The sequence below is a fragment of the Zalophus californianus genome, chromosome 13, assembly GCF_009762305.2.
Source record: "Zalophus californianus isolate mZalCal1 chromosome 13, mZalCal1.pri.v2, whole genome shotgun sequence".
In the NCBI taxonomy this organism is placed as follows: Eukaryota; Metazoa; Chordata; class Mammalia; order Carnivora; family Otariidae; genus Zalophus; species Zalophus californianus.
Genome location: NC_045607.1, coordinates 35,987,093 through 35,998,898, shown reverse-complemented (window position 1 = coordinate 35,998,898; position 11,806 = coordinate 35,987,093). Strand labels below are relative to the sequence as shown.

Sequence of the window (11,806 nt, the reverse complement as noted above, 5' to 3'; positions counted from 1 at the left end):
TCTGTACATCTATCTATATCTCTATCATCTTTCTTTCGTCCAGAATGTGAGTCATTATCTAACTGAATACTAACTTTTCTGGGGGGAATTGCTATAAGTGATGAAAATCAAATTCAAACTCTATACTCCTTCTTGCCATTAACTTACTAGAGTGTTTCATAATGTGAAGTGCACGGGGAAAAATAGCCTCAATGTTCTCATAGCTAAAAAGAAATTCAGTGTATCGGAATAGATTCTTCCCACCCAAAAGCTCTCTACGTGGAGAGAGCTTGTCTTTGTCTCTTCTTAGTAATTCAGGCAAACTGAGTCACATCACAAAAACAAAACAAAACAAAAAAACAGTCCAAAATGAAAATTCCCACTTCCTCCTTGTTCCTGTGACTCTCGTGGGGAATCCAAGAGGGATGGCAACAGTGCTGGGAGCGCCCTCTCCCCTCTGTGTACTGACTGTGTAGCTTAGACAGAGTACAGGCCATTCAGCTTGCTCTCGTGGTTCCTCTCTCCTCAGTTTTAGCATGTGCTCAGAATGTCTTTGTGTATTCAGTTAGAGATTTATTGTCTGGTGTCTGTCAAAACTCTCAGATATATGGCCAAAACTCAGTAGATACGCTCTGAAAAGATAAGCATTCTCTGAAAAAGGACTGAAGAGCAAGAGAGCATTCTGGATAACTAGACTTGTCTTTTGAATGCAGCTATAATGATGGAAAGTCTTTCTCGCGTAGGGTGAGAACCACAGAGGAGCCCTCCATCACTGGGTGAAGCATTTCTGAGCCGTCAAGTTCCTCACAGCAGCCTTCACATCCTTGTTCCTGAGGCTGTAGATGATGGGGTTGAGCATGGGAATCACCACCCCGTAGAAGAGGGGGATGAGCTTGACTGAAAGGTCTACTTTGTTGTCCCCCAGGAGATCCTTAGACTTGGGTTTCCTATACATGAAAAGTAAGGTCCCATAGAAGACGACCACCACAGTGAAGTGGGCAGAGCAGGTGGAGAAGGCCTTCTTCCTCCCCTCAGCCGAGGGGATCCTCAGGATGGTAGCGATGATGAAGACATAAGAGATAGAGATGAACAGAACTGGGACCCCCAGGAAGATCACATTGGTCACCCCCATGCTGATCACATTGATGGAGATGTCAGTACAGGCCAACTTCAAGACAGCCAGGATCTCACACGCAAGGTGGTTGATGACGTTGTTCCCACAGAAAGGCAGCTGAATTGTCAAGGATGTGTGTACCACAGAAGCAGTACCACCAATGGCCCAGGAGCTGACAGCCATGGGCACGTAGGCAGCCTTGCTCATGACCACAGGATATCTAAGGGGGTTACAGATGGCCACATAGCGATCAAATGCCATCATGCCCAGAAGCACACACTCTGTGGCTCCCATGGCAAAGGAGAGAAACATTTGCACAGCACAGGCAGAGAAGGAGATGGTTTTCCTGGGAGTGAGGAAGCCATCCAGGACTAGAGGGACTGAGGAGGTTGTGTAGCAGATGTCCAGGAAGGAGAGGTTCCCCAGGAAGAAGTACATGGGCGTGTGCAGGCGCGAGTCAGGGAGGGTCACCACGATGAGGAGCCCGTTGCCCAGCAGGATCACCAGGTACATCAGGAGGATGAGCACAAAGAACGTTTTCTCCAGCCTTGGGTGGGCTGAGAGTCCCAGGATAATGAACTCTGCCACAGGGGAGGACCAGTTGGCTTTTTGCATGTGCTATCCCTTCTGTCGTCAGCCAAGTACAAAAGTAGCACAGGAAGCTTTCTTGAGAAGAGTCTCAGGCATCTGGTACACCATCACTCCGTGCTACATGATAGGAGAGCATATGTGTATGAGAGATAAATGACTGAAAGAGACAGTAAGTAGGAGTGTGCTTAGCTCTTAGATGAGAGAAGGTGAGGCTGGAAGAGAGCTTACAAATATTGCAGCCAGCTGTTTGAGAGGGGTTTTCTCTCATTGCCCATAAAAGCAACTGAGGCCCAAAGAGGGGAAGTGACCTGTCCGAGTCTTCAGAGCAAGGTGTTGATAGAGATAGAACCTGAGCCCAGCAGAGCTAATCCCAGTCAAGGAGGGCTTTTCCTCTGTTTTATGATGAACATTGGAAAATGCTGTAAATTGTTTCATTTTGATGCAAATGCATTGAAATTTCATTTAATCTGGGCTTTCTTAGATTCTCAGAGAGGGGAATCCCCAAGCTGATCCAATTCTTACAACTACCAAAGTTTCAAGCTCCTTTAAACTGTGATTACATTTGGAAGGAACTTGTTGAAAAGCCTTAATCCACATCCAGACAGAATAAAGCCTAGGTAAAGATTCAACCATGTGAGGGATACTTCCTTAGTCTGCCCACCCTCAGCAACACAGACTTGACTGTTGTCAGAATTGGGATCTGCCTACTTTAATACATATTAAAGGCAATATGTGGGGGAGGTTCCCTCATGGGGAAGAACTTTATGAAGTCCACAGAAGGAGTAATTGGAGTGAGTGAACCCACACTATGGGATGACAGCCATGCAGCTTACTGACCAGTTAACTCAATTCTTAACAACCAGGCTGACCATAGTTATCAGATAGCAGGATACATGGCATTAACATCTAATCCCAGCTCATTAGAATATTGGTGAAGTCTTAGCCAGGGTGACTAGGGAATGTTTTCTCTTTGTTCTTTTGTGTTTATACTTTATTCTTGTGTAATATTCTGGCTCTCTGCCTCCATTATTGTGTTCCACACAAGCAGCTAGCTTACGGGAAGACTTGCATGCCTTTGTGTAGAGGATTTCCAGACTCTTAGCTACAATTGCCAGACTCTGTATTCAGAATCCTCATTTGTAATATTTCTATAGCTCTTTCTTATTCCAGTGGTGTGTGTACATACGTGAGTGTGTGTGTGTGTGTGTGTGTAGGATAGATGATGAGTGGGTAATATTGATGAGCATCTATTCTCTGCCATATTCTTTGAAACACCCCACGGAGAAGATATTATCATTCAAGTTGTATAAGTAAAAGTAACCAAATCTCAGAGGAGCCAAAGATTTGGTTCTTAAGACTGAATGACAGAGGTGGGGTTGGATCACAGCCTCCAAATCTGAGTTCTTTCCACCAAATAGCAGACTCACTCTCTCGCACAGATGTTTAAGAGAGTCTGTCTCTCCAGTACCAACTCTGTGTGTTCGCTGATCTGTCTCATTGTCCAGCATGCTCTTGCTTCAGTCATGGTAGGAGTTTATGTCAGATACATTGTCAGGCAGAGTAGCTTCCGCCCTACATTGAACCCAGACTTTGTCAGCCTTGGCACCAGTGACATTTGGGGCTGGAGAATTCTTTGTTGTTTGGAGCTGTCCTGTGCATGATAGGATGTTTAGCGTCATCCCTGACCTCTGCCCACCTGCTGCCAGTCGCACCTGCTCCTTGAGTTGTAACCACCAAAGATGTCTCCAGACGTTACCAAATGTTTCTGGGAGGAGAAGGGGGTACAAATTGTGCCAGCAAAGAAGCATTGATCTAAGCCAGGGGAGGCCTCTCCCATTATGCAACCAGGGGTTCCATTGTGTTTTCTGTGCAAGGCCATGACCCTTCCCCCGTCCCTCAATTCAGCACACGGGGGTGTTCCCCTTTGCTCAGTGCAGGCCCACGCTGGGTGCTTCACCAAGACATTCTGCCCCAACTTATCTCCCATTCTTCCCAGTGGCTCTCCCAGCCCCTCCCTTTTCCCAGAAAAGCCAAAGTAAACATGGCAGTGTCACAAGCAGGATTCAACAGTGACAAAGTTATGCTGTGGTTGGAGAGGCCAAGGAGAGTGGCTTCTGTTAGAGAAGCCATCCTTTCCACTCCCATGAGACAGAGCCGTGCACACAGAAGCTTCTTCCCATGAACAGTGTGTTATGGGCATGAGTGATACACAGGATTTGACCCACGTGAGAGCTGCAGCTGAGGAAGACCTTAGTGCCCGCCGTGGCAAAGTTGCTGAATGAAAGTTGGTTCAACTGGAATGAACTGAATGGCTAGGAAGATCTTGGGCACTGAGCCCAGAGCTGTGGGACCTGCCCCTGCCCATGACGTGGATATTCTGTATAGCTTGAGCAAGTCCCCAGGCCTCAGTTTCCTCATGTGCATCATGAAAAGGCAGAACAGGTGCTTCCCAGGGAATCTCAACTCTGTCGTGGACTGCCCAGCACTGTCCTCACTAGACAGGAGCAGTTGGGTGAAGGTGACAGCCCCCTCCTGTGTTGTGTGTGTGTGTGTGTGTGTGTGTGTGAGAGAGAGAGAGAGAGAGAGAGAGAGAGAGAGAGAGTGTGTGTGTGTGTGTGTGTGTGTGTGTGTGAAGGGGAGATCTGAATGCTTGGTTTCTCATCAAGATATGCCAGCCGGAAATAGTGCTGTGTCAGGCTTTGGAGGAGACTCGGGATGGAAGGAAACATGAGTTCTGACCACCTATAGCCTCAGGTGGACAGAAGTCAGCCTGTGAGAGCTATGTAAGAAGGGAAATTTTTACCTTTGTGGCTACATGCTGCAAGTGTGAAACCTCAGCTTGTCCCAGGGTTAGGGCCTTGCTTGTGGCCTGATCACTACTTATCCATGGAGCCAACAGGCAGCTGAGAAAAGGAATGTAGTCCAGAGCCCATGCATTGTCATATGGCCTCTCTGGAGAACAGCTTGTGTAGCAAAAGGAAATACTTGGAAAATGCACATAACTCAGCATTTCAACCTCTGGAAGAAAATTCTAAATGATCAATGAGAGTTGATGGTCAGTATCTCTCAATAAAAGCCTGCATCACAACAGTATTGGTGAATGAATATAGGAAACAAAATAACTGTCTATCAATAAATGCCTAATGGTGCCCTTTCATATAATGGAATATTAGACATTTAAATTACATTTATAATTTTTACACTAGCAGATCATTACACTTCAATGATAAAAGTGAGAACACAAAATTGTACACACTGTCTGATTTCAGTCAGGTAAACAATATATTTGGATAAGAGTGACTGAAAAGACATTTTAGGGAAATCAGTAGGGGAAGGGATTCCGCTTTGTGCCTCTTCAATATTATCAAATTTTCTAATACAATGGGCAGAATTTACTTTGTGTTCAGGGAAAAAAATTCTCATACAGTAATTCCCCTTACCAACATTTTGCTTTCCAAAATTTCAGTTCTGGCCCTGCCAGCACCCCAACTGTGGTTTGGAGCAGAAGTTGGCCTTTCTGACATATGGTCACAAGGTCAAGGGTAGCCTTATGTTGCATCTCAATGCCAAGATCACTTACCTCAGTTCAGCTCATCGTGTGACCATTTTATCATCTTGCATCGCCACAGGAAGAAGGGGAAGTCCAGTACAGTAAGATTCCTTGAGAGAGAGACCACATTCACATAACTTTATTATGTTATATTGTTATACTTGTTCAATTTTATTATTGGTTACTGTTAACCTTTCACTGTGTCAGATTTACAAATTATACTTTATCATAAGTACATGTGTATAGGAAGAAACAGGATACATAGAGTTCAGTACTATCTGTGGTTTCTGGCATCTACTGGGGGTCTTGGGAGGTATCCCCAGTGAATAAGGGAGGGTCTACATATTGTAGAAAGAAAGTGAGGAAAGCAGAAAGAACTAGCCACAGACGGGGAATCACAGACAGGGATGGGTCCCAGCTTGCCTGTCTGCTCACCCTCTGACCCTGAGGAAGGCTCAGTCTTCTGGGAAATCTCAGCAGGATGGGGGTGGGAATGGGGCTGCCTTCTTCCCAGGGCTCTGGGCTCCTCCCGGGAAGGATGGAACAGCAATGTCAGGGCAGGGGCTTGGTGACTGGTGAGCTGTGTAGAGCAGGAGGGACTGCCTGGGCTTAGCCTCAGCTGTTCCTCCCTGCTCCAGCATCAGCTCCTCACAGTCGGTTGCAGCTGGAAGGTGCTTGGAGCAGAGGCAGGATGAGGAGGAAAGTCCATCTTTGGAAAATGCTCTGCAAAAGTCATGGCCACCACCCCTGTCCCCACCACAGCCCAGCGCTCCCCACCTGCATCCTGCTTGCAGCCACTTCTCCGAGTCTCCTGATGCCAGACACAATTCTCAGCTCCTCACTGTGTCCTGGGCCAGACCCTGGATGCCAGAGAAAGACCCCGGACACTCCCCTGCTGGGCTCCCTTTACCTCTGAGACCCTCTTTCCTCTTCTTTCCCGTACATCCCTGTGGGAACTTTAGCCTCAGGTGGCGTCTCTCTCACATCCTTCCTCCTAGACGTGCAGGCTGACTGGGTGTCTCAGCTACAGAGTCTTCATGGAGAGGACCTGTCATCCTGGTCTGAGGCCCAGAAATCCCAAGGGTACATTTTCTCCAGCAGCTGTGAACTCCTACAGGGACCCTGTTAGTCCCAGAAGCAATTTAAAGTTTGGAATGTCAAATGTGCACAGGGTACAGGCCCTAGGCATACCTGGGGCCTCCAGGGACCATCTCCCTGTCCCAATTAGAGGTAACGGCTGGGACACGGTCAATTGGAGATGGAGAAGAGTGTATAGCAGATGCTGGCTTCCTCCTGAGCTTTCCCTGGGGTCCCAGAGAAGCCAGTGCTCGATTCAGGGCCAGACTACATTGTCCCCATGCTGAGTCCTAGACATCCAGAATGGGGAGGCAGGACAAATGTCTAATAACAGCAGCAGCAGAGTTGGCTACATTCAGTGAGGTGCTCCCATGTGCCAGTCACTGAGACAAACATTTCACAAGCCCTCATTTTAATATTTGCTCCACTTCCTCATGAGCACACGTTATTTCTTGTCATTTTGCTTCTCGGCATTCTGACTAGTGTGAAGTGATATCTCATTGTGGGTTTAATTTGCCTTTCCCTGATGAACAGTGATGTTGAGCATCGTTTCATGTTTCTGTTAACCACCTGCAGGTCATCTTTGGAGAAAAGTCTATTCAGGTCCTCTGCCCATTTTTATGTTTTTTTAAAAGATTTTATTTATTTATTTGAGAGGGAGACAATGAGAGAGAGAGCATTAGAAGGGGGAGGGTCAGAGGGAGAAGCAGACTCCGCCCGGAGCAGGGAGCCTGATGCAGGACTCCTTCCTGGTTTCCAGGATCATGACCTGAGTCAAAGGCAGTTGCTTAACCAACTGAGCCACCCTGGTGCCCCTCTGCCCATTTTTAATCAAATTATTTCTTTTCTTGGTGTTGAGTTATGCATTCTTAATATATTTTGGATAGTATCCAAATAGATTATCAAATATATTGTTTGCAAATATCTTCTCCCATTCAGTAGGTTGCCTTTTCATTTAGCTGATGGTTTCCTTCACTGTGCAAAAGCTTTTCAGTTCAAAGAAGTCCAGGAGTTGACTTTTGCCTTTGTTTTCCTTGTCTGAGGTCTTGGAGAACTTTTACCAGATTCGCCCCTGCGTGATTATATTAATATTTAATACGAATATATTAAAATTTTATCTTTACGCATATGAATATGCATGCTTATATTCAAATATGTAAATGTGTATGTTTATATTTCTTGGTATGTTTTCAAATATTTCATAACCTATTGCTAGAGTACAGAAATGCAACAGCTTTTTTTGTACAGTGATTTAGTGTTGAGGAACACTCTTAAATATTTAAAATATATCTCTAAGTCATTTTAGATTTTGTTTATAGTAGGCAATAATAACACCAGTAAATAATGACAACTTTAGTTGTCCTTCAAAATTGATAGACTTGTCTCTTTTCTTTCCCTTCTGCACTGGCTGGGACCTCCAGTTCAATGCTGAAAGGTTTTTGTTTTGTTTTGTTTTGTTTCATTTTATCATGAATGGGTATTGTTTTTTCAAACGCTTTTCCTCCTTCACTTGATGTGATCATGTGGTTTTTCTTAGTTAGCCTGTTAATAGGATAGATTGCATTGGCTGATCTTTGGCTATTGAACCAGCCTGTCATTCCTGAATGGAGGAGAGCCTCGTTGCTGCTAGAGAGCAGGAGTTTCAGCTCCCCACTAGGGCTCTGCTGATTCCCTCCTGGCTGGCAAGGGCAGGGGTACATTTTTACTACTGCCATGTCCTCCGCTGACATCATGGGAAGGGTGGCCTCCCTGCCACAGGCACAAGTCCTGACTCTCCTCTAGACCCTCTCTGATACCACCCAAGTGGGAAGGAGAAGGGGCACCCCGTTACACAAGGTAGGGGGTGAAAGTGCAGGCTTCCCACATGGTCTCCACCGACACCTGGAGTGGGGATTTGTTACTGTCTGGTGGAGATAAAAGTTCCACCTCTCTGTTCAGCCTCCTCTGATGCCACATTAGGTTTAGGATTTTTGCATCAGTGTTCATGGACAGTGTAGGCCTGAGAAGAGTTTCTTGGTTTTCTTTTATTTGAAAAAGAGCCTGGCATTTGAGCAAGACTGGTTTGCAGTTTCTTGTATCTCAACTGAGTATGATCTACCATGTAAGATAAATGTAGAATTGCAGGTGGAGAATGCAGTGGTCAGCAAGAGAGGGAGACCAGATAAAGATGCTTTTACTTTGGCTTTGTCATTGTCAGGATTCCCTAGGCTGCTAGATAGAGAACTTACTCCAACCAGCTTAATCCCACAATGAACTGTAATGTTCATGCAGCTGAGAAGTTCAAGGGTGGATTCAGTCCCAGGCCCAGCTGGATTTAGGGACTCAACATGTCATTAGGACCTTGGGTCCCTTCATCTGTTCTTTATCTCTATTTGTCTTTTCCTGGCTTCATTTTACACTCTGGTGCACAGACTTCCTCACATGGGAGGGAAGAGAGTTGTCAGCAGCCTGATTCAGGTTCTTCTATTGGAGTCTCCAGATGAGAATGAGCCCTGGCCAACACCTAGCCTGCAGCCTTGTGGAGGACTTGGTAGAACTCCTGACTTAGAGAAACTGCAAGATTATAAGTGTGTGCTGTCTGAAGCTAATAAGTTGGTAGGGATCTGGGACCTTTTCTCTGCTTGCTCCAATTACAAGTATCCTAGTTAGTTTGACTTAGATTATATGCCTTCCATTAGGCTGATTGCTGTGCCAAGAGTTGGTGTACTATGATTGGTAGCTACATTCAATGACATAAGAGTGAGAGGGAGCAGTTCCCCTCCCCAACCCCAAAACAGTAGGTGTACTGTGCAGGATATAGCTGACTTCTGTGATGGCATTCTTAGGGAGTCCAGCTGTGACTTTTGAGTGCTAATAGCAGACGTTGCAAATTGGCAACCTCTAGCCAAATCTGGCTATGGAACAAATTTTGTTTGGCCCTCATAATACTTATCTTGATATCATGAAAGAATCTACAGAGAACAGTCAGCTCAGCTCTGCAAGCACCAGAGGTAAACATGGAACCTGCAGCTGGGACAGTGCTCTGCATCCCCTCCCCCATTCCTACATCCCTTCCTTGTAGCAGCTGACTGGGGTCCAGGAAGGTTATCTGCTGGAAGAGGCAGCCAGCTCCTGCTTCACACCTGGTTCTTTCCCACAGTCCAGCATTTGAAATACTCTGACTTAACCTATTTGGGTGATTACATTCTTGACCTGTTGTCTGTGACCATCTGGGATGTTTGATTTGGTCATGTTAGTAAAAACTTTCATTGGAAACTGTAATCTCTGGAAGATGTTAGGGATCATCCTAACCTGAGATAAATGGTCACTAGTTGTAATGAGGTGGAAAGTAATCAGCACATAAGAAGAGCTCTGAAAGTCCCCATTTGTCAGTGGTCTGTTCTAGACCCTTGGTTACCACCGTAGCGTGGACTGAGTTGAAGGCTGGTTTTCTTTGCTTCTGAGACCTTTAGGTCAGGGAGCCTTCATGTTTGCCTCCAAACCCTTGGACCTTCCTTCCCAACTAATAGATGGGCCTGCTCTAAGGATGGGAAAGTGGGTGGAGCATGGCTCATCCCCAACCTGTTGGCAAGAGGGAGAAAGGCTTTGAATGAGGGCACCTGGATAGTTAAATGTCCCAAGGCTTACATTCAGGGCTTCTCCTTCTTCAAAAGGAAAATATCTTATTATTTTTCCTGTTACTATATGATCATTGTAAATATATGATATTCATATAGGCCTCTCATGCTTCTTAAATACTTTCCATAGGTATTGTAAAGTTTTTGTGACTGATGTGAATTATATACAACTACTCTACTGTAGTTTCTTACTACTTCTTGTAGTTTTGGCATTTGAGTAAAATTTTTTCTAGTTAAATGACATTTGTGAATAGTTTTCTTTTTTCCCCTTCTTTTCAGTATTTATGTTCTTTATTTTCTTCATCTCATCTACTTAGCTAGACTGCAAAATGATATAGACATTGAAAGCTGGTGACCTAATCCAAGTTGTAGGCATGCTGCTTGCTGGTGTTCTGATACTTTCTTTCATGTCAAGGGTAGTTTCCTCTATTGAAGTGTGCTACTTTTAAAAAAGGCAGAAACTACTCAGCCATCAGAAAGTATGAATACCCAGCTTTTACATCAACATGGATGGGATTGGAGGAGATGATGCTAAGTGAAATAAGTCAAGCAGAGAAAGTCAATTATCATATGATTTCACTTATTTGTGGAACATAAGGAATGGCATGGAGGACATTAGGAGAAGGAAGGGAAAAATGGAGGGGGGGAGTCGGAGGGAGAGATGAACCATGAGAGACTATGGACTCTGAGAAACAAACTGAGGGTTCTAGAGGGGAGGGGGTGGGGGGATGGGTTAGCCTGGTGATGGGTATTAAGGAGGGCACGTACTGCATGGAGCACTGGGTGTTATACGAAAACAATGAATCATGGATCACCACATCAAAAATTAATGATGTATTGTATGGTGACTAACATAATGTAATCAAATAAAATTTAAAAAAGAAATGAAAATATAAAATATAAAAAATAAATAAAAAGGCAGAAATCAATGTGAAATTTTATCAAGTGACTTGTCACCATCTGTTGATGAGACTACATTTTCTTCTTGAATCTATTAGTAATATGGTTTCAATAGATCTCCTAATCTTTCCTAATGTTAGAAACCGTGAAGCCCCTTAAAAAACTAGGTACTATGTATCATGTATTTAATATACAATGATTTAAATCTACTCAGGTTCAGTAAATGACTTTTTTCATTTGACCAACTTTCTTTGCTCATTCGTCATCCTCTTATTCTTTCAAAAGTCTTCATCCTAATACTTGTCTACTGGCATTTTGTCTTAAAATATCTACAAGCCTATATATATATTTTTTTATTATGTTATGTTAATCACCATACATTACATCATTAGTTTTTGATGTAGTGTTCCATGATTCACCGCCCGCGTATAACACTCAGTGCTCCATGAAGAATGTGCCCTCTTTAATACCCATCACCAGGCTAACCCATCCACTCACCCCCCCGCCTCCAGAACCCTCAGTTTGCTTTTCAGAGTCCACTGTCTGTCATGGTTCATCTCCCCCTCCGATTTCCCCCCCTTCCTTCTTCCCCTCCTGCTATCTTCTTCTTCTTCTTCTTCTTCTTCTTCTTCTTCTTCTTCTTCTTCTTCTTCTTCTTCTTCTTCTTCTTCTTCTTCTTCTTCTTTCTTCTTTCTTCTTTCTTCTTTCTTCTTTCTTCTTTCTTCTTTCTTCTTTCTTCTTTCTTCTTCTTTCTTCTTTCTTCTTTCTTCTTTCTTCTTTCTTCTTCTTCTTCTTCTTCTTCTTCTTCTTCTTCTTCTTCTTCTTCTTCTTCTTCTTCTTCTTCTTCTCCTTCTTCTTCTTCTTCTTCTTCTTCAACATATAATGTATTATTTGTTTCAGAGGTACAGGTCTGTGATTCATCAGTCTTGCACAATCCACAGCACTCACCATAGCACATACCCTCCCCAATGTCTATCA

General features: G+C 44.3%; 1 protein-coding gene across 1 annotated transcript; it reads right to left on the bottom strand.

Moving 5' to 3' along the window:
* Positions 1–748: 748 nt before the first annotated feature.
* LOC118356203 (olfactory receptor 2S2-like) lies at positions 749–1,708 on the bottom strand. The gene has a single exon (XM_035723655.1). The coding sequence runs from the start codon at positions 1,706–1,708 to the stop codon at positions 749–751; it is 960 nt and encodes a 319-aa protein (XP_035579548.1).
* Between the last annotated feature and the right edge of the window lie 10,098 nt (positions 1,709–11,806).

Coding starts and splice junctions, on each gene's coding strand:
- LOC118356203 (XM_035723655.1), bottom strand. CDS start 1,708: ATGCAAAAAGCCAACTGGTCCTCCCCTGTGGCAGAGTTCATTATCCTG.